The sequence below is a fragment of the Larus michahellis genome, chromosome Z (assembly GCF_964199755.1).
Source record: "Larus michahellis chromosome Z, bLarMic1.1, whole genome shotgun sequence".
NCBI classification, from domain to species: Eukaryota; Metazoa; Chordata; class Aves; order Charadriiformes; family Laridae; genus Larus; species Larus michahellis.
The window spans coordinates 13,842,052-13,865,261 of record NC_133930.1 but is presented as its reverse complement, the minus strand read 5'-3'; the positions used below and the strand labels follow the sequence as shown (position 1 = coordinate 13,865,261).

Below are 23,210 nucleotides of genomic sequence, written 5' to 3'. Positions count from 1 at the left end.
AAGCTGTGAAAAAATACTGGCAGACTGATAACAGTTCTCTGATGTCACTTCTTGAAGGTTTCTGAGATATCACTTTGAGAAAGAACATCTTTTAAAAATCATGGGAGTTAGACTGTTTACTGAAGCACCTTGGTTGCTGATTTGGTAGTTTTTAGCGTAACCGGAAACTTGTATTTTGACGAGAACTTCAAGCCACAAGAATCAGATCATTTCAATAACACACAATAATAAGCACAATAAAGCCTATATCACAGAAGTACAATTATTGGGAGACTTCATATAAGATTCAATAAACCAGGTAACTTTTTAGTGGTTCATGGGGAGAACAGGCTATGGTTCACTAAGGAGCCAGTGAAAACTTCATATTAAAATAGCAGAAAAAAAATTTTACATCTTATTCGCAGTCTCAAATTGTCTAGTGCTTTACCATGAAAATCCCAGCTACCATAATTTTTATTTCATATTTTACTAACCAATTTCCTTTCCACTTCTGATTCCTAGTACTCTGGCAATCTAACTTCTTTCTCTCACATTATCTTATTGTATAAACTGTTTAATTCCTACTGTGATTTCCCTAAATGACGATAAAAAAATGCTGCTCCTGTACTTCCTTCCTATAACAAAATTGAATATTTTTTTTTCTGCACAAAATTCTAAAAGGGTACTAATATCCTCATATCACTTTTTGTGAGGCTACATGACTTCAGAAACATAGCTAAAAAGTATTTGAGGGGCAAGGAAATTAAAGAATGTGAATCAAGAGATAATATCTGAAATGGCATTAAAAGATTGGAGTCTAAAACTTCAATCACAATTTATAGATCATTGATTCCATTGTGGAACATGCTAGAACATAGTTTTCAGGTAAATTTGACATTAGTTGATGTAAGCCTATGGCAAACACGAATTATTGAGAGACATTTAAGCACTGTCAGGTGATCTGCAGTGTCTACCCATTTTTCTTCCTCTGTGGTAAACGTGAAGAAACAACCCTCACTTTCACGCAAAGCTAAGCTACTTCCTATCTATTAATTACAGAGTTGCTGATGTGCTGTAGGGTAATTTCTTTTATGTTACTACCTACTCTTGAAACATCTGATGGGGGACAATTCTAAAGTGTCTTCAAAAAGTTATAATAGTTCAAAAATTCAAATGGAGCGTGACATAATTCCTCCTCATGACATACCTAGGAGGAATATGGAAGTCTCAGAGAGAGAGAGGAAATTACTCATAAGCAGATACAAAAGACATCAAATAACTTACCTCAATGTATTTTTAGATATTTTGTCTAGATTTAATGTGTTTGGGCTTATATAATAGAGCTGGTTTTGAATACCTGATTATATTACAAGACAAAAGGTGATTCATCAATTTAATTCAGAGATTGCCAATGCTGTAAAATCATGGAGAGATGCAATGAGTGGGCAGCTGCACAGATGGTGCTGAGAAAAGAATACTGGTGTCTGCAAATGGTACTCTGCAAGTGGTAAAAGGCAATAATGACCACTGGGAAAGAACGGGAAAACAATTCCCAGAATCGGCTGTGTCCACCTAAGAAGACTGGTTTCAAAACAGGTATGCTCTTTACTAAATCTTTTTGTTAAGTCAAAAAAAAAAAGAAAAACATACCCAACAGGTTTTTGTTGAATGAGACTGAATAGAAAACGAACTTTTTAAACATGTAGAAACACTTTCAATTAGAAGGGATAGCAGGCATTTTGGAAAAAGGATCAGAATTCAAAAAGATTTTTAAAAACTGCAGAGATGGTCACGATCAGTAAGTAAATTTCACTGGAAGCAGATCAAAGTTTGGGGAAACAGATTGCACAAATTAATACAGTTATCACACTGCAGACAAAACCAATCAGGAAAGGACTTCAAGCACAGGATTAGAATTCAAATTGAACTTTACGAATTGGAGATAAATCTAGGATAAAAATGACACTACCCAATAAGAATAAATGTCATGTGCCACACTGGGCCGAAATAATGAACTGCATAAATGTCACAATGGGAATCTGGCTGCCAAAGTAAAATTTCTGTAGAAAGTGCTCTAGGGATTATGGGAGATTACAGTATCACCAGAAGGTACATGGAAAGACAATGGAAAAAAAAATCCTTGCATTCTTTTCAGCTGTTAAGGCTTCTGCTGGCACACAGTTTTGGAATTTGCAGATCTAGCAGGAAACTAAAAAGCACTCAAAAGAAAGCAACAAGAATCATCATAGGCTTAGAAAACGTATCCTGAGAGGCAAGGTTGAAGGAATTCTGCTATTTTCATCTATGAAAGGAAGAGTATGAGAAAACATAGCAGTGGTTTTCCAGTTAAAACCAAATGTTACAAAGAAGACAGGTATAACTTCCTCTCCTAACTTTCCAGTTAGGAAGAAGAATAGGAAAAAAAAATATTTGCAGCAAAAATATTTCAGATAGTAGTAAAACACGACATATTCAGAAGGACACCAAAGCACTAAGGAAAACAAAACACGCATTCTACAGTGGACTATTTTAAAAGCTTATCAAAAAAGAACCAGGGGCAAATACTGAATACAGATTGTCAGACTATACTTGATTCCATTTTTAGACATGTATGGCTTCTTGATATCCCTATCTAACTACCTCTTATGATACTAGTATTTTGCTAGCATTTTTACAAGGGCAATGTATCCATTATATTCAATCCTAATACTAGAACTGTCATGCTGCCCCCGTGCATAATGGAAGTGATTCCAGTATTATAGATTCTAAATATACTTTTGTTCGTCACTTTGTTTTTTGTCATCTGCTCTTGGACATTCAGAGGACACATTTTCACACTTTTTCTAATCTCATCATAGTTAAAATCCATTTGAAGTCTTTGAGGGGAAAAACTTGATATTATGTGACTTAAGAGAAAATCCTTAGAATTAGCAATGCCACATATCTAATAAGGTATACCCTGTATAATATATAACCTGTTGCCTATTAGGTAAACTATAATTAAACATTTTTCTTATCTAAGAAATCCCAAATGAAGATATTTCAATGATGGATTTTTTATAATCGACCATATAATGCACAATACTGATCTCTTCTTCTGATCCCTACAGAATAACTCTACTTGAGTGGACTAACATCTCTTAATGAGGCATGCATTCAAAACCTACTCCATTTCTGGGACACTATTTACACCTAGAAGTAGCAAGAATATTTATGCAAGACACACTATAAAGGACTGCATATGCGTGTGTGTGTGTATAGTATGTATCTTCTGCAATTACATGTTTTCTATTGAAAGTAGACAGTTGATCTTGATTTAGAAAACAGTTGATTTAAAGGTGAATGACCTCACATTCATTTCTCCCAGATTATTTCTAGTTCATCTTCATCACTGTTGGGGTCATTAACGATTTCACCTTAACTATTTTTTTATGTAAATCATTGCTTTTTCCTTGACGGTAAAAATATATTCTGCTGGTATGCTTTATTGTGATTGGAAATTATCAAGTTGAAAGTTGCATTTAGAACATGTAGAATTATGAATTTATGAAATCAGACACTTCTCTGAACAATTCTCATCCTCAGCTCCTACATTAAAAGTCTTATTGCAACCCACACGAACAGTTTTACAGGGAAAAAAAAGTGGTTCAAGCTGTGAAGCATATTAGTCATATCTTGGCTGTAAAAGTATTTGCTATGGGAAGACTGATTTGTGCAATTAATAATCAGCTATGGAAAATGGATCTGTTCTGCCTCTTTAGGAAAGTCTTCTGAAGGACAATTCTGACAAAAATCTGTGACAGGTCACATTAAACCTTATTCACAAGAGAATAAAAAGTAGCAACATATACAGATATGGAGAGAAAGTGTGACCCAAAATTCATAGGCTATAGAGGTCAAAAAATCATTTGACAGAAATAATGCACTGATTTTCCACACATTTGTCAAAAGAAAACCAGGGTTTTCAGAATCAATGAAGCTTCTTGAACTATTAAAGACTGATAGTACAATGACAGTTAACTCCAGTGGTTATAATGTATTATGACTCAGCTAAATGTAATAAACAATCAGATAGAAGTTATGAGTCCTCATGTTACCAATGTAACAATGTCCTCCACTATTTTTGTTCATTGTCTCCACATTTATAGGTGTAGTCAGGCGTAGAAAGGCAAATTTAAACATCTACTGGTGATTCAGCAGTGAACATAAAGAAAAGCCATATTTTAACATTACAATACATTATGAAAAAATTAAAATTTTTACACTCATTAACGCTGCAAGGTATTCTGTTAAAGTGTTGTGTCCATGTATGTTACATGAAGATTTTGAAATAAAACCTAACAATTTTCATCTAGTCACTTCCATAGAGACTCTCCAAATCAAACTCAGAGGAGTAATCCGGTCTTTCATTTGTCATCATATCACCTCCCTGTAGTCTTCTATTTCTCTGGCAAGTAGCATTCCACAAATGAATAGCTTTATGGGGGTCAAATTTTTTGATATCCGGAGAGTTCATCTGAATTATCATAAGATCGGTCACACTTTCAGACCTCAGTTTAGAGTGCAAAGGCATCATGGTGAGTTTCATTTGACTGAAGCCTCGCTCTGTTTCAGCTGAGCTTGCTGGCAGAGTTAGGATCAAATCTACCAATGTCAGAATGTTGGGATACTTTCTTGAATAATCAGAGTTCACTGAATCCCATGTCAAGGTCTGGATGTTCTGAAATCTAAAAAACATGACAAAATGTATAATTATAACTATCACTAAATGTATTTCCATAATCCTTTTAAGTAAATCAATAAACAGACAGAAATACAGTTTTCTTATTACCTGTTATACAGCTCTAATTTCAACATGTTCCATTCAGTTTCTACTTCACCTATTTTCACACTAGCAGCTTCTAGTATGACTTCATAATGTTTAGTCAAAACAGACACTTCCTTTTCACCAAATTCTATAACAGAGGCAAAACAAAAATATTTTTATGCTTTCAAAATATTTAGGAGGTGCACTTCAAATAGCCACTATCACAGTTCTATACCTTGTTTCATTTTGTCAGGCCATAGTTTAAAACTTCCAATAGTAGTTGCTCGCAAAACATCTTGACTTGCATCACAAAAACAATCACGTAGCCTCTTCACCAAATTACTTAGTACTTTGGTCCGTATTGCTGAGATATTCCCATTTCCAACAAGCTGGTAACCATGGAAGTGCTCAATGGTATCCACCAGGCGTTCCTTTGGACCAGCTCTGAAAGATACAGAATACAAAAAAAAAAATATAATACTCTTTTATTATATTCCAAGAGATGATGGTTCAGTCGTTAGAAATGCCAGACCTTGTTTGATACATGTGGAGTGTTTCCAGCGTTGACTGCACAGTTGCAAATATGTCTGCAATGGAGCAGTTGTGATCCAGAGTAACACGTGACAGAATGTTGAGGACATTGATGACATCCAACAAGAAGTGAGAAAACTTGACTATCTCCATTCTCAGAAGGAGGTGTAAAAGGCCTTTGACTTTCTGCCAGTTTGAGGCTCTTGAATCTCTTTCCATCTGGAAATCAATATAGAAAAAAGAGTGTCAGGTATGTGGACCAAAATTAGACACAGCAATTAATTTTTCCTGAAGTTACATCCAAATTTTAGATCATTTACCTTACTCAGATGTAGAACTATTGCAGGATAACCTTTAAGGAGAATTTGTAGAGCTGTTTGTAGACGAGGAAGCCACTGGGAGCCTCCAATGCGAGAAGGAATAGCTGGGCGTAACTTAATGGCTTCATATGTGGCTTTGAGATTATTCTTATTTAGAGGTGAGTTATGATAAAAGTAATACATATTTCTCAAGACATTGATTAAGATGTTGTATAGCTGAATATTTTTCAGTGCTCCTTTGTAAGCCAGCTTTAGGCGGTGAGCAAAACAATGCACAGACTGTACACAAGGCTGAATTTCCCTGAGAAGTTTAGCGACTCCACTGTTTTGTCCTACCATGATATCTGTCCCATCACTTCCAAATCCAACTAATTTTTTTGACCAGTCCTGGCTTGCCAGACTGAGCTGAAGGTTTATTTGTAATGTTTCTTCAATTGCATTTTTTATAGTTGAAGCATCAGTTTTGTGAACAGGCCGAACCCCAACAATCTGGCAATGGGCTTTCCCTTTATTTGCAAAGCGTACGTAGACAACTGCAGCTGCTTTGAGTATACTGTCTGTGACTCCATCACTAATGACAGAAAAGAATTTACATTTCTCCAGTTTCTCTTTCAAAGCTCTTCTTTCTACTTCAGCAATAAAATGTATAAATGTTCTCGCTGACTTGTCGTTTCTAAACACAGAACCAATATCCACTCCTTTCATATCATCCAGTTTGCACATCCAGTCAAGGTCTGTAAAGGGACGACCAGATTTAGCAATAGCATGGCATGTTCTAAATATATTTTCTACTCTACCCAATGTTATAGAGTTCATGCTCTTCAACATCTGCCCAGCAGAAGCTGTATCTGGTGAAGCAGTACTGGCAGCTTCCATGCAGGTAGCCCAGGCATGAGCTTCACTACTCTGGTGCGTATTTATAAATTCAAGTTTGAAGTCATCAGTGCCAGAACAAAAATTGTGAATGGTTTCCCCCAAATCCACATTATGCTTACGACATGGTGCACAAAACATGATTCCCCTTTCATCATCATATTTTAACCAGGAGTATTTTGTTAGCCATATTTTTGGAAACTGGATATTCTTCTTTGTTCTCTGATGTTCCAATTCTTTCTTCTCTTTTCTTCTGTCACCAATTTCTCTCTTGCTAGAAGAATTACTCTTGGTTTTAAATTGCTTCAGTGCTCTTATGGCTATAATTTAAAAAGAAACAACTAAATATAAAATAGTTTTTCTTTCACAAATTCTCGATCGTGTTTTTTTTGGTTTTCATCCACATTTATTCTGTTAATATGGGACTAGAATGTGACTTGAAATAGCCATAAAAAAAAACAAGGAAAACTGAGATCTACTCTTAAATAGCTTGGAGGCTACCCAGGACCCTTGTAAAAATGGTCAGTTTTGACTCCAATTTCTTTTTGACTACCAGAAGTTTGTCAGAATACGCAACCAGTAAAGTGCAGCAGCATCAATACCATTTTCAAAACAGAGAAAAACAGGGTTAGGGAGTCGAATTCAGAATGGTATTCCAGGTAAAATGTCTCCAGAAGATAATACTGAAGTCACAAACCTATTATGATACCCATTACACCTGACATTAACAGAAAAATTAACTTGGAGCAAGTCCATAGATACGTAATCAAATACCTGTCACAGAATGCATACAATGTTCTACAGCATATATAGCTGACCCGATCTTCTTAGAATATATTTATCTGCAGAATGACTTTATTACTGCTTTGAGAAAGAGGAATTGTATAAGCTTCACATTTTGTTCTCAAAATGGAAACATTCTTAAAAGCATTGAGGTTGTTCTCAATATTATTTTCCCAAATTCTTCTCAAGATAGCCATTCGTTTTGTGGGAACAAATGCCATAAGCTGACATTTTCTAAAATTCTGTTGCTAGAGCTCATGAATCTCCTACTTTTGTCAAGTAATTTAATGATTCTTTTAGTACACTGTTGCCATAAGGTCATAACTTCAAAAAGAAAGAAGTCAAATAATGAAGACAAATTCCATGCAGAACAATGAAACTAAGTATCTTTTCACTGGGAAACAGCAGAAGTAAAGCATTGAGGAAATGACCTAAGAACACTCTGACTCCCCACCTTCCTTATTGTGATGTGTATGTCAAGAGGAAAAATTAATGATTACATTAAGCTAATCATAGAAAGAAATGCCATTTCTGGTGCTTTAAAGGGTCTTAAGAAAAAGAGTTCTTGTACCCTACTCTCTTCTATTTTACAAGAAACAGCAAATTTTCATATATGCATTTAACAATTTTTGAGAACTGCTTGTTCCCATTGTCATAAAAATGACAGTGTGTCTGCCCCATTCTATTCTGAGCATCCTGTAAGGCCATAATATTTAAAAATGTCAGGAACATGCAGTTTAAATACATTTCCATTATAAGCGATTCTTTTAAAGAACTTCCAATCTGAGGTAGCAGTTGTGGTCCACAGGGACAGCAAAAACAACTAGACCATAGAAGCTTTCTCTGACATGTGCCCAAGTACCATACCCAGGACCAAAAAGAGAGGAGGAGAAGCATTCTTAACATGCAGTAAAGATTAAAAACTTTCCCTCACATTAGGCAGCCACAAAAATGCAAGAAAAGGTGAAAAAGAGATGGAGGGCAGCATTAATAGATCTGCAACTGCAGAAGTCAGAGGGTGGAAGGCACGAAATGGTTGTAACTTCTCTATAGTACCTACTGCTTCTTGAGGTGTATGGGCACCTGTAGAAATTTGCTGTTGATTGGAAAAATGGGGATCAGAGTAGATTCAGCGAGCCACTGTCAGGGATAAGATTCCCTGTAATATAGACGTTCAATGTTACAAACATTTTTCAAGTTTTATATTTTTTTATTTCAAAACACGGGGGTTTAAACTCTTGGAAAAATACATTTGGGACATCACGTGTTTGTAAGGGATCAGTTGTATGTGTCTTTAGAAAAACAGGATATTCCACAGCATGTAAGAACAGTAAATATATAGCTAAGCAGCATAAATCTGAGGTGGTTTTATATATATATATATATATATATATATAAAAAAAACAGGTCTATAAACCATCTAAACTCTGATTATATTCATTACAACTCTTCACTGTAATATATTCTTACCATGCTTACCTAAGGAAATTCAGGTTATGCAGTTGTGTTGCCTATATATCTCCACATCGATTTGTCTGTCTGCCAGTTCTCCCTCACAGATAATTTTAGAATGGCCAATTTGAACCAAGTTTGTCAGTAGGGTGGGGTTATGAAGGTCCTATAAGTTCCTTTCAGATCTGTTTCCAGGTACAGGAGAAAGATCCTCATAACACTGCCACTGAGGAAAAAGTAGGGAATTGACCAGGTTTAATCTTCTATGGACAAGAGGTGTAAATCAGCATAAATTCAGCTCCAGATCACACACAGCATCCAGTGCATCCTGGCCATAGCTGTTCAAGCAAAACATGTAGGTAAGATGACATGAAAGAACGACAACAGTTGTTTGGGTTTTGGTGTTTTTTTTTAAATTAGGCTAACAGACATGGAAAGGAACAGGAGATGGACTAGTGGGAGGAAACTGGGAACATGGGAAAAGGTGGGGTTTGTTGCAGTGGCATAAGGAAAGAACACTGGATACAAAAAGAAGCCAGCCTGTACTACTTGTGAAGGAACCTCTTTTTCACATAAAAAAATTTGTCACCAATGGAATCAAAAGAAAACCTAAAGTAGAGAAAGGTAGAATTGTTTTTCATTAAAAACTTTTTAAAAGTGAGTATCATTCACAGATACAAACAGTGACATTGACAAGCATTTATATATGTTTCAATAAGCAGTGCAGAAACATAATAAAAAAATGCAAAAAAAATAATTAGTGAAGAAATTAAGGTTGTGACCACAAGTGAAATCAAAAACAGAAAAATAAACACTCAAAAGGGAGCATTAAGAACGACAGCAGCATAAGTGTACACTAGATGTGCAACCCTGTGAACCAGGACTGTGACATTTTAAAGGGACATGAGAAATAAATATCAGTCACCATGCTTCTGTTACAAGGCACAGATATACAAAATAAACTATTTCTTAATGATACACCAGCCAACAGAATATAAGCACTGTATGAAAATATTTCCCTAAACTGAGGAACTGTAGTAAAGATTCAGATTATAAATTTACACAGGCAACAAAATATGAACAGATTGTAAACCTATATTAGAAATGAGAATTGTGTTAACATTTTATTCCCTTTTCATCAGATTTTACTAAAACATTTAAACAGCTTCCAATTCCCCTTCATTTTCACTGAAAAAATTGTCCAAAGCAATTTCTGACTAGAACTTCAGATAATGGTCTATGCAATGCTATAAGGGATGAATGAGTGAATAAACCCTGAGGTTGAATTATATTCTTCTAACTTTAGTAGTCTAAAAGTTAGTAATATGGGACACTTCTGTCCTTAGCTGAAAAAGACAGGAGTCAGAAAAATAAGATTCATTCCCTCCAAGATACTGAGATACTCATCACTCTCTGCAGGTGATTTTCACTGTAAATATTTACTTCATTCATCCACTAATTAGTACTGATTTTGCTATGTTATATTTCCAATCTTCACTAAGTAGCAAGAATTGGGATTTTAAATTTAGAATCACATGCCCATGGCTGCAAAGATGCAAGGATGGGAAAGGAGAGTTCCTCTGTCATGTTGATTGAAATCTTGATACTTGGATATATATATTCAAATGCACAGAAACATATGCAAACATGTTAAATATGTTTCATAAAAGTAATTGGATACACAGATTTTTAAATACCATAGGCAAACAGTCAAAGATTTCTGAAATTAAATAACAAACATGATTTAGTAGGAGACATAACAGGAGGTGTAAGTGAAACTCAGGCAGTAGAATTACAAATTTTTCGATTATCCGTAGGGAGAGGTATTGTATCTAGTCTGGATCTCTGATTAAGGGCTTTATATCCCAAAAGTTTAGGAATTTTCTATCTATATCATTGCTAGTAAAAGATACTTCCTCTGTCTACAAACTTATTTTCAGGTTTTGAAAAAAGCACATTTGAAAAGAAATATAGTCTAAGAAAGGATAATGATAAACTTATTTCTGTGCTCATCTATGGACTTCACTCTCTATTCATATCAAGGTCAGGAGTACTGTTGTAAGCTCTTGAGTTGTTTCTACAGAAGTGCTTGGGAAGAGAAAGCATAATCTATCACCATTATTCAAGGTCAGCATGTAATTCTGACTGTTCCGCTCAACAAAATATTCTATTAAAAAGGTAAAAGTTCAGCTGAACTAAATGCATACTTTAATATGCCTAACTGTTCCATATCTAACAACACAGCAAAACTCAACCGACAAGTCTACAATTTGAAAAGTAATAGCAATACAACTTGGTCATAGGCTGTCCTCTATGTTTTGCTTGCTCACAACTTCACAAACTATTTTACAATTTTATAAATAAGCATTTAAAACATTTTTTGCATATTCGATTTAGCAGTTTTTTAAACCTGAATGAAGTTTATTTCTGATGAATAGTCAGTGCTACAATTCAACCTGGAATGGTAAACGAGCATCATGAGTGTGAAAAAACCAAATAAAATTTAAAATTCCTTTGTGTAATTCAGTTATAAGATTGAGAAAAAAAGTCTGGGATAGAATCTATTTTGATCTGTTTGCTAATGCAAAACATTAGCAAAATTGCATTCTCTATAGCACCTTTAGAAGAAAATTGAGACATTCCAGATATGTGCTAATTGAATTGACAATAGATGTGGTCATAGGAAGAATACAGTGCAAAAGAGAATCAAAGGGGTTGAGATCTAATAAAGTGTTAGTTTAATTTTGTTGGTAAGAACAGAATGCATCCAAAGAGACTGCAGAAGAGAAAAGAAAAACAGCAAATGTTAGTAGCTCCATTTAAGGCCTGCCACAGTTCTTCCTATAAAAAAGCAACACAGTCCTGAGGCAATATACTAAAGCACTGTTAACAAACAGATCAAAGGAGTTAGTGAAACCAACAAATACTGCAGAGCCACCTTGAGTTTGGGCAATGACACTTGGAATAATAAAAAAATAATAATTTAAGTATTTCCTTATCAAACGAAAGACTGTGTCAGTAGGTAGGAAGGTCCAGCATAGGCTGTGTTTTTGTCCATCGGTGCTTAGAATGGTGAGTAATGTGCTTCCATGGAGAACCAAGTGTGCAGGATAGAACAGAGTTGTCTGTGATGAATCGGCAGTTCTTTAAATACTTTAAATTCCTAGGAAACACAAAACTGTTTACAATTTTTATAAGATTTCTTTCACAAATATCAAACAATTTTTAAGTATATTGACACTCCCACTTTTTGCTTTCATTTTGGCAACTTGTTAAACATATCTTGAAAAGACACCATTTGACATTTACCAAATATCCTGTGAGAAAACTGTTTACATGTTTATTTCTTCCAATATAGTAATTTCTCCTTTGTTACTCTTTGTTTTGCTTGGATTTCTAGGTAAAAATCTTCTTTGTGTAATCTCCATAATGCTAGAGAAAATAAGTCTAATATTCCATTTTCAGAAAAACTTTAGGAATTTTGCCATTTACATAGCACAGAAGATTGGTAGATTTATTCTGTTTAGACATGCCCTATAGTCTATGCCTCAAGCGCTTGTTTGTGTGCTCAGAGGATTGCTCAGGTGAGTAAGAATTAGAAGACTAAGATGTTTGACAGCAAATCTAGATCTCTTTAGAGGTTCTGAAAGGCAGGGATTAGTTTCTTATTTTTCGTATCTCCTCTAGAGCTGCTGTCCAACAGTTTCACTGACAGTGCGCTGGGTGCTTTAGTATTTTTCCCTCTTCGTCTCAGTAAGAGACTAACTACTGAGGAGGCATGTATTTTCTGTTGAGCCTTCTATTGAACAAGAGGAGACAGAAGGATGTGAAATATTCCCGATGTTTTAGGAGGGAAAGGATTTAACTCTTCCTATGATGTCTTTATAGGAAAGGGGAGTGGTTGCCTTAGGAAATCTGGGATGTGATTTATGCAGACTTAAAGTGTGTGAGAGAACGGGAGGAAGTATTTTAAAGATGACTTGCACAGCTTGTGGCTTCCCATCCTAATTTGGCTATCCAAAAATGTAAATATCTTGACTTAGTAATCACAAGACAGTAGAAGAATGCTGTTGCATGTATTTTGGGACCTTATTTGAAACTATAATTCCTTACCATTGTCCCAGAGAATATACGACTGCATACTTTTACTGTCTGATGACTATTGAGTCAAGATATTTACCTTTTTGGATAGTCATGCAAGTCTTCTTGGGTCATTTTAGTGAATATATTATCATAAAAAGGACAATATTGTAAAAAAATAAAGATGTCATTTGTCTTCTTGCCAATTGTTACTAATTTACAAGGAAAATAGCTTTTCTGTGTTAAACACCCCAAGAATATTAGAGTTTGTGTTAGACAAATTTTTTTAGTTTATCTTAATGAATACATGATTTAAAAATAAAGGAAAACTTTCAAGTGGAATCACCAGTCATACTGGTATCTGTGTTTCACCTCTATGGCACTATCTAATAATTACAAATGTACAGATTTTTAATTTCACATGGCCCTATATATGCAATACTATCTGCTAAATTAATCTCTGTAGAAGAATTTGGAGTGCTTACGCACACACCCACGCTCATACACTATAGATAAGATGATATGCATCTCTAAAGGAAAACAGTAAACATCTTTCTGCCTAAAATGGGTTCATACTCAAAAGGTAATTGGATTTTCTCCATAAATGTACATGAAAAGCATTTCTGAATAAAGAATTAAATTCAATTTCATTCGGCCTTTGTAGTCTTATTACATTAGAAGACTTGGCTCCAAAATTGTAAGCATATGTTTACATATTGTATTTCATGATCTTGGTGGCAATCATACCAAAATTACAATTATAACATGGAACACTAGTCGTAATGAAACCCTCTGCAAATATGTGTATACATACTTTCCACCTCAGTTTAAAACTGTCTTACCAAAATTATTTTGTAACATTTATACAGCAGTAGGAAGTTACGCAGGAAAGTCTTTTCAAGCATCCTAAGCCTAAGGTTCCCATAATTCGAGGGTAGACACACAGTAAATACACGTACAAAGGAAAAAAAAAAAACATATCTGAGTTAACATTTGCAAATCACCCAAAACAACTGACACACATTGACTTGAAGAATGTAATGTTTAATAGCTACAATAGACCCTATAGAATAGTTTCATGAAAATACTGATTCCTTTTAAAATGTGTATTAAAATAATACAGCTTCAGAGTTCACTGAGCTATGAATCTGGAAACACATTAAAGACTTGCATATTTAGGCAAAGCAAGCATCATTCGTACCACTCTTGAAAACATATTACAGAGACACCTATTAGAGGAATATTAAGTACATGGTCTTGAGGATATAAAGCCCATAGCAAAGACATTAAAATCTTTCAAGTGGTCTGGTGTTTCACATTTTCGATATTCTGCACTACTTTTATATGTTTTTATACATGTAATATATATGTATATATATTATATGTGTGTATATATATGCATATATATATGTAATATATATTATATATATAATATGTCATATACATATTTATACATATAATTACTTCTATATGTAGCAGGATCTTTAATTGTAGTATGATCTTTAACAATATAGGTAACTAATGTTTAGTAGCTATCAGCAGTTACTTTAAATTTTAAGTAGGTAACTAACAGTCCTTCAGGAGTGAAAAGGAAAAATTTTTCTTACCTTTAGGTGCCACCTGTAGAAACTGCTTATGGAGTGTAGTAAGTTGTGAGATAGTTAGAGAACCACTTCCAGAGGTTTCTACGTGTGGAACATGTGGTAAAGGAACAGGGTCAGGAATCACTTTTACATCACTGCGGATGAAGAAATCTGTTTCTTCTAAAGCAATTTCACATTGGATTTTGCTAGAACTCTCAATATGATGTCGTGCAACCTCAATCATCTTTTCAACACTGTGAAACATAAATGAAGAAAACAATGAATACTTTTAATGCACAATGTTAATCACTTAGGTTCAAATTTTAGTGTGTTTGCACTTTGACAGCTTTACTGAAGAAAGAATTACAAATCCTCTCTGTGAATTCTGTACTCAGCAAAATTGTTATGAAGTGTACTCCTCCTCTGGCAGGAAGAAATCTTTTGACTGTGGTAAGAAATTTATATAAAGGCAGATCTAAGCCACAGAAGAGACCTGATGGAAAAATATGAAAGGACAAGACATTCTTTGTTCCATAAACTTTCTAGGGGTGGACCATACACATTCTATCTGTAATCATCTTTTAGCCTATTTTGATGCCTTTTTTTCTGCTCTGCCCCTACATCCTAGATGTACAAAGCACTTTCTAGAGCAGCATTGTGCAGGGGCATATGAACTCCCGTTTCAAGTGAATGAGTACAATTTATACAGGGAAAGACATCAGGTGTCTATAACTTTCCACTAGACACAGGTTTGGCATGGGGTGGCAGGTTAAAGGACATGATGTTATGTAAATATTTTGTCTTCAGTAGTGTTTGTTGTCATCAGAGCAAATAAAATTGGCTGGGAGGCAGAGGTCCAGCCTCTTTGAGTTATTGCCTGTTACAGCCTCCACATCCTACATGCATGTCTCTTATCTTGGTCTTGCCCTGACATGGATCAACTAGCACTGTCCCAGGTATGCTTCAAAGGTTAGTACAGGCCAGAAACATTTTCCAAAAGGCAAAGCAACCCCTTTCTTTTGGAGAGTAAAATCCTTTAATGATATGGACAAAGGACATTCTATGCCAGATGTCCTAAGTGTCACAGAGTGGTCCCAAGCATATTTACTTACTAGCACAGAAAAATTGCAAAGAAGAATAATTTTTTTTTAATGGACCTTGAAATAACTTTGAGAAATGTTACACATGCTGGCAATAACAGTAGGTGGAGTTTTCCAGCATGTGTAAAATGCAGGAAACAAAATAACCCCCAATTCAAAGTGAACGAAGCTACTGAACTGATATAGAGGCTCCTACTAAATGGAATAACTGGTTGTCTGCTGATGCTTGTAAATCTTCTAAATCTGCAGAATTGATAATTACCTCTACTGCTGCCAGTTGAACCTTCTAATCATCGAAGGAATGAGTTATTACCATCCAGGTATTTAAGATAAAATTAAATTCGAGTTCATGAAATGGAACATTTTTTTCCAAATGATTTGCTTCTATATAAACACCTATTTTTACTAGCATAGTCTAGTTTTAAAAAGAAGGTTCCTGTTTAAATTTGGATATACATTACCTGGACATTTCTGCCAAGAACCTGGATCCAAGCCACTTTTCCATATCTTTATAAGCCTCTTCTGCTTTCATTGTTAGTTCTTCAACACATGCTAAAGCTTTTTCTTTTATAAGATCTAGTCGAGATTTTGTGGCTACCTCTGTTTAAACAGTAACATCATAATAATTAATATTTATAAAATGTGAGGAAAATTCTGTCATAAGCATCTAGTTTAACATGTTAACCTATTTTTAGGCAGTAAAATATTTATTTAATTTCTCATATTCTTGAACAAATTATTTTTCAGAATCACCTCTATTGCACTATCTATTTTACAAAAGCGTGTCTCCTATAAACATCTGAATTCACAAGGTAACAAATATCTTAATAAAACTAATATTGAGGTGCAGGGGATGTTTAAGTAGACAGTGACATTGAACTAAATTAACACTAACCAGCAAAAGACCTAGAAGCTTAATGATGCAAGTGTGAGTACTCCGTTATGGGTAAATTTTAAAGAAACAGCATCCAAATCATTATGTATGTTAATCACAATAAAGGTTTGCTCTTCTGCTTCTGTCCTCCAACCCTTTAAAATTTGTCGTCATGATGTTAAGATCTTCAAAGTAACTACCATTCCTCTCCTTATTATCCCAAGATCTTAGAATATTTATTTCTAAACTGCTTTTGGATTAAACCATGTTGAAAGTGGTAAGTGTACAAGCATTTGGTCTGGTGTGGACCTAAAGAAACCTTATTCATTAATGGCTGTTTGCCCTCTATTATCCATAATAAATACTATGCAAAAGTTAGCCTGGCAAGGAGGTAACATACATGATGATGGGCTTGCGAAGTGTTGCCAAACAGAATCTCTAACAGCTAGGTTCTAATTCCCTTTAATGAGAAAGAGATCTTTTTCTTCTAGTCTAGACCCATTTTAAAAAAAAATTTCAACCCATTTTCAAGTTGGGACTTCTCTTTTTCAGACGTCTATTTTTGGCTGCAATCAGAAGTTATTGGGTAAGACAGACAAAGGGAAAGAACAACTGAACAATACATAGGTTTTGTGAAGGATCTGTCTGGAAAGGAGTTTGCAAGAATAAACAAAATCTGTGTCTTCTTGCTTGAATCCCATGTGGCTTGAGGAAGAGAGAATCAGAGAGAAGAGCACCAATGAACTACATAATTGCCAGCAAATTCTTTCCCAAATCAAAGCATTTCAAATATTGAATTTAATTCAATTGAATACTGAAGAGTGGCTAACCACCAATGTGAAATTTATTCTCTCATGATGAATACTTGCTTAGTCATGGAAAATAAAATTATATGAAATGAAACAGAAGAGAACTAAAAGAAGAATGAAAAACACATTTCTATTTTAAATATACTTACCACAAAATCACTGATGACTACTACGCTAAAAAAAAATCCTGATTTCTCCAGACACTCCTTTCCCTCCCCTCCTTTTTCGTACTTATCCATCCATCTTTCCTAGAGTTTCTGGCTAGTTTTGTCTATTACAGCACTTAAATTGGGAATAACAATCACCCTCCAGTGTAAGTAACCAGACAGTAACATACCCTCATATTTCAAGGCACTGAAATATTCTTGCTTTATTTTAAGTTTCAGTTCTTGTTTCTTTAATTCTTCTGGGGTCATAGGAAATGGACTGACTTCAAGGACAGATGCAGTAGAAGGTCGCCCTGCAGGAAAATAAACCTCTCTCAGTCTTTGGACTTTGCTGGTAAGTATGTGTATCCGTACACAGGCACTCACAAGACAGCACACTTTTTAAAATGAAAAATGGCACTTTCCAGCTTATTTGATGTGCTCATTTATGAGAATACAAAGGTGGTTACTCAGGTGTCTTATGTCAACATAACATATTTAGATTTCTTCAAATGTGATTTACATCTGTAAAATATGCTAAGATTAACACTGCATAAAATTACTCCAGCATAAACAACTGTATTAAAATTGGCTAAACAACATCCTAAAATGTATTTCTGAACAGAAAATCATGACTGAGTTGTGATCATGTGATCATGCTTCTGTTCTGATAATAGGTGGCCAAAATGTCCATAAAATCTACCAATTTATCATGACCAGCACATAAACAAAACTTACTGAAATGATAGCTGCTCCTTCTAGAGCAAATTCAAGTTTAGTTTTATGTCAAAAGAAAAACAAAAAGAGGTATGCTATTTCCTGCTTTTCTAAACCATTCTGTTAGCTTCTTTTGCAGCTTGTTTTAACTTACATATCTAAGAACAGACATTGTAAAGATATTTTGTCGTGTTCATGACTGCATGAAATTCTGCAGTCACGACATTTTGACTATTCATCAAAAATACTACAATATTTATAAATGCTTTGTCCCAGCAGAAAAGCAGACGGAGCTGTTATAGAAAAAAAAAAAAAATGACATCTGCATGATATATAGGGTCCACATAAAGCAAATGGTCAAATCTAGAAGTGATAAAATTACATGTGATAAGTTGTATCACCCAGTTACTAGCCTATAGCTATATCCTAGGGAATCCTTGTGTTAGAGGAGCACTACAGTAACACTGTTTTTGCCATGAAATTAAAGCTGATACCTCAGTTACAGATACATCAGCTGATACTTCATCTTCTACCCTGAGGAATGCACAGCTGAGTTCTACTTGCACTATATCATTCTATATAGTTTATATATATCTATATATAAACTATACATATATATAGTTTATATATATATATAAAATCAGTTTATGATTTTGTGATTTTGTGAGCAGAGCTATACTTGTTCACTGTACTACAAGCAGAATCAACCAGAGCGAGAGCACTGACTACAGTGCAAATAAAATGTCCGTCAAAGAAAAAAAGTCAGATGCTTTATGCATAATAGTTCTGCGGTTACAGCTTTCTTTCTTGGAAACGGAGTACCTGAATTTTAGGCTACCCGCACACCCACAGTGCTTGAGACCCTCTCTTGTTATGTAGAATGTCTTTAGAAAAGATAGAAGGTTTAGGCTACTAGCCTTGCTTCCTGCTGGAGCTATGACATTTTGCAGAAAGAAGTGGAAGTTACTTAAACTACTACCTGCTCAAGGAAGTATTTATGAAAAAATGTATAAACAACATTGCATGCCAGGATTCCATCCAGTCAACTGCCTAAATTGCTAGGCTAAAGAGATAAGGGTTTTTAGGTCTGTTTCCCTTTTTGCAAATAAAGTTTTGTATTCTCTCCTGGTTGGACAGATTCTTGCCAGGCCTATGAGCAAGATCATAGAATCATAGAATGGTTTATGTTGGAGAGGACCTTAAAGATCATCTGGTTCCAACCCCCCTGCCATGGGTGGGGACACCTCCCACTAGATCAGGTTACTCAAAGCCCCATCCAGCCTGGCCTTGAACACCTCCAGGGATGGGGCATCCACAGCTTCTCTGGGCAACCTGTTCCAGTGCCTCACCACCCTCACAGTAAAGAGTTTCTTCCTAATATCTAATCCAAATCTACCCTCTTTCAGTTTAAAACCGTTATCCCTCATCCTGTTGCTACACTCCCTCATAAAGAGTCCCTCCCCAGCCTAGAGGGTGCAGAGTGACTAGTGGAGCAGAGGGGCAGAATCACCTCCCTCAGCCTGCTGGCCTTGCTTCTTTTGATGCAGCCCAGGATACCTAGATCTACGTTAATGGGAGTCTGCTCTTTTTTAGGACAACATAAGCCATTAAATTTTATTTTCTTTATTTACACCATGTTACAGTTTTACATAAAAATGATGAACCAGATTCATGCTACTGTATGGCTGATAAATTAATTCCAAAATATCTTGGGGTATTGGATAATTTACCAATTCTGTTCCAGTACTTTTATTTTAATATTTGAAATATTTTGACTTATGACTGGAAAGTAGTCAGGGTTTAATGGAATTTAATTTAATTTGATAAACTAGTTCTAACCATTCATTTCCAGAACAGCACTTGGAGAAAAATCAATATTTACTTTCTAGGTTCTATTTAGAATATTTATTCCTACATAATAGTGACAACACACATGATTAAATAAATGCAATTGCCATTCAAAAGCCTCTGCACTCTTTTATCACTACCAGATTTTCACATTGATTTCACGTTACATTTGACATTTCAAAAAAGAAATTAAATCCAAATGAAATGTCTTGACTTACTCTTTTCTGTATTACAGGCATATTTACATTTCAGTAATGTCAAGCACTGCTAAAACAAAGTCTGGATTTCAAATACCTTTTTTTTTAGCAGCTGATTTGGAAGGAGGCTTTTTGGCATCTTTCCCAGTAGCTTTGCCTCTCAGTGTCTGTGAAGATTTCAGATCTTCCTTCACTTCTAGCTGCTGCTGTTCTTTTTCTTCCTCCACTTCTTTAGACTGTATTTCAGCTGTTACCTTGACACAATGGTTACACATTGTAAAGTATATAGTATTAACACTGTGCAACTACTGTTTTTAATAGCCTATACTTACTGAAAGTACTTGCTGAGACATACACACATAAATAAAAGAAGATATTTTAACTAATTAAATTGATTACATTTTGTTATTTATAAAAAATAAAAATCTACAGCAAAAATGCAAGACAGAGAGATAGTGGCTTTAATTCCTGTAACCCATTACCTGCGCTTTAGGAAAAAGTGAGAAAAGTAAGAATCAACAGTATGTAAAGCAAGACTATACTTACATTGTAAGGGTGCAGAAATGTACTTATTTTGAAATGATCAAAGAGAAAAGAAAAAGTGAACCTAGAAACCAACCATTTGAAAAGCCCACCTAATTTACTTTTAGCTATACATAAAACAGAAGTTTTGAAATTGCAAAAGGTTTGTGCGAACATTGCATCACAGCATAAAACTTGTCCTTCTTCTCACACTTGTGTTGAGGGATAAGAGGAGAGTTTATCATGCAAGGAGATATAGAGGGTCAACATTCAAAGTATCTCTCTCAGTAATGGAATGAAAGGGTCAGTTATAAATAATGGTGCTGATAATACACAGATTCCAACATTTTCCTCAAAGAAACATATTCAATGGAAATATCAGTGGTGGAGCAAGAGGTATGAAATTGAGATACACATTGTGAACGCTGTGTGTGTAGGCTGCGTACTGAATGGGAGGCTTTGACTGCCTGATCCAGAAATGTTTAAGTAAATAAAATATTCCTTACCATATTTGATACTGCTGTTACTGCTGTTTGCCATGTATCAGTGATAAGATTTTCATCTTTCCTAAAAGTGGCTGCTCCATTCTCAGAATTCTCATCCTTAGCACTCTTCTGTAGAGTTCCCTTGCTTTTTGATTTGGTAATACTTAGTTCTGGTGAAGACAGTTTCCAAGAAACTAGAGGAATCCTTAAAAATAAAATATAAGGCATAACTCACACCCCCTTCTATAAAAAGTGTTAATTTATAACTACATTGGAGAATATGTTAAGAGAATGAGAATTCTATTTTCAAAATTTGCCATAAGAACAGGGATGAACTGTTGAACTGAAAAGGGATGAACTTTCATTATGAAAAGGGATGAACTTACGATCAAAAGTGGTGAAATATGTGAATGACAAGATAACTGTCTAGTTTAACTACAGATGCTAAGGAATAATAATAGATGGATAAAACTACGTCAAATGACTGTGTGATCTGTTGATATATTACACATGGGCTAGAAGCACAGCCTCGTAACTCAGACAGTTTTCAAATGAATTGTATTTTAAAAAAGCAGGTGTCATTGTTGACAGCATTTTCATATTGTGAAATTATTTGATGGTGTCCCTTACCTTCTAATATGGCATTCAGTTCTGTGCATCTTTGTAGGCTACTTTGATTTATATTTTCATTACATTGAATTTTCATTCAATTATGTTTGTTTGTGTAAATTTTAAACCTGTTAATGTGCCATACTAATATTTAACTTATTTATGTGAGGATTGTGCTGGCAACAGTCAGCAACATGGAGGGAAGTAGGAAACATTTCTATAGCAAATTTCTTTCCAAGGCAGCTTTACAATGCTTTATAATTCAGGTTGCATTTGTGAAAATCATATAGGCAAAACAGTAAAAAATCAGGGATAAATTAAACATATAAGATGACTCAAGATTAATTATTTGACTATAAGCCCTAGTTAAAATTCTTATTTCCCCATCCTTTGAAATATACACATATATATTCCCTCATACATATGCAAAGCTATCAGTGTGTTATGTTTATTGGTATTTGTATAATAATGCATGTCTACCTTCTGGATTTGTTTTGATCTTCTTCCTGCTCTACATCAACAATATCTAACAATGGGATTCTAGTAAAATCTTGACCATCTTCTGTAGGGATTTTTCCTTCCATTGCCCTGTAATAGTCATGAAGAAGTTTCTTTGTATCTTGGAAACGATCCACTTCAACCTCAAGAAGAAAGGACAGAAACATTGCAACTCAAAACAAATTTCGGTTACATTTTTAAATATATGACAGCAGAAGCAACTCTAAATCCTAATAGTTTGAGGGAGAGCAACAAATACAACATATTCAAATGCATACTTCAAATACATATTCAAACACAATCAATGCATATTGCTACTTGCACCTATAATGTCTTCACATTGGTATTTCTACGGATTAATAAAAATCTTAGGTGTTAGAATAGAAAAATTATTTACAATAAATAAAGTTTGATGAATTAAATTTAATTACTACATATTTTCATGTATATGTATTTCTATAGTAGCAAGTGTACTAGTACCAACAAATTATAGAGATCTTTTTGTCCAAAAGAAGAAAAATCCTTAGTAGCATAAAATAAAAAGGGTTAAGTGATGGAGAAAATTTTAAAAGCCATACATACAGTTTTTCTGGACCAAAGAAATCAACTGACTTTACACACCTAAGCGTCTTGAAGATTTTTTTTGTGTGAATCATCTTGGAAGAAATCAAGTAAGACTCAAAAAACCTCTAACACCTGTCATGCTTTGATTTATTGATATAGTGCGGTGTTAGTTTCTAACTGACAAAACAGTACTAAATATTCATGGGAAAATGCACAAAACCACATTCACAAAACGAAGGAAAAAACCTTTGTGGTGTAAGCCAGCACTTATCCATAAGTTAAGGAGAAAATATCTTCAAGTATAACAGTGTGTACACAGAAAGGTGGAAATAAATCTGATAAACAGCATTTATACAAATCGATGTGCTCATACGGTAACAGAGACATGTGAGGAATATATATAACTTCCCACAGAAAAACCCACAGAGAGCTC

The 23,210-nt window shown here is 34.7% G+C and overlaps 1 protein-coding gene across 1 annotated transcript in view; it reads right to left on the bottom strand.

Annotated features, from left to right (window-relative positions):
• Positions 1 to 2,843: 2,843 nt before the first annotated feature.
• Positions 2,844 to 23,210, bottom strand: part of SPEF2 (sperm flagellar 2) — a 65,470-nt gene continuing 45,103 nt past the window's right edge. Inside the window, exons 23-33 of the mRNA XM_074570541.1 lie at positions 22,196 to 22,356; positions 21,128 to 21,311; positions 20,197 to 20,353; positions 17,529 to 17,651; positions 15,970 to 16,108; positions 14,433 to 14,662; positions 5,638 to 6,830; positions 5,319 to 5,536; positions 5,022 to 5,230; positions 4,811 to 4,934; positions 2,844 to 4,706 (exon numbers count right to left, since the gene is read on the bottom strand). Of these exons, the coding sequence (XP_074426642.1) occupies positions 4,331 to 4,706; positions 4,811 to 4,934; positions 5,022 to 5,230; positions 5,319 to 5,536; positions 5,638 to 6,830; positions 14,433 to 14,662; positions 15,970 to 16,108; positions 17,529 to 17,651; positions 20,197 to 20,353; positions 21,128 to 21,311; positions 22,196 to 22,356 (3,114 nt within the window). The 3' untranslated portion in view covers positions 2,844 to 4,330. The remainder of the gene's footprint in view (positions 4,707 to 4,810; positions 4,935 to 5,021; positions 5,231 to 5,318; positions 5,537 to 5,637; positions 6,831 to 14,432; positions 14,663 to 15,969; positions 16,109 to 17,528; positions 17,652 to 20,196; positions 20,354 to 21,127; positions 21,312 to 22,195; positions 22,357 to 23,210) is intronic.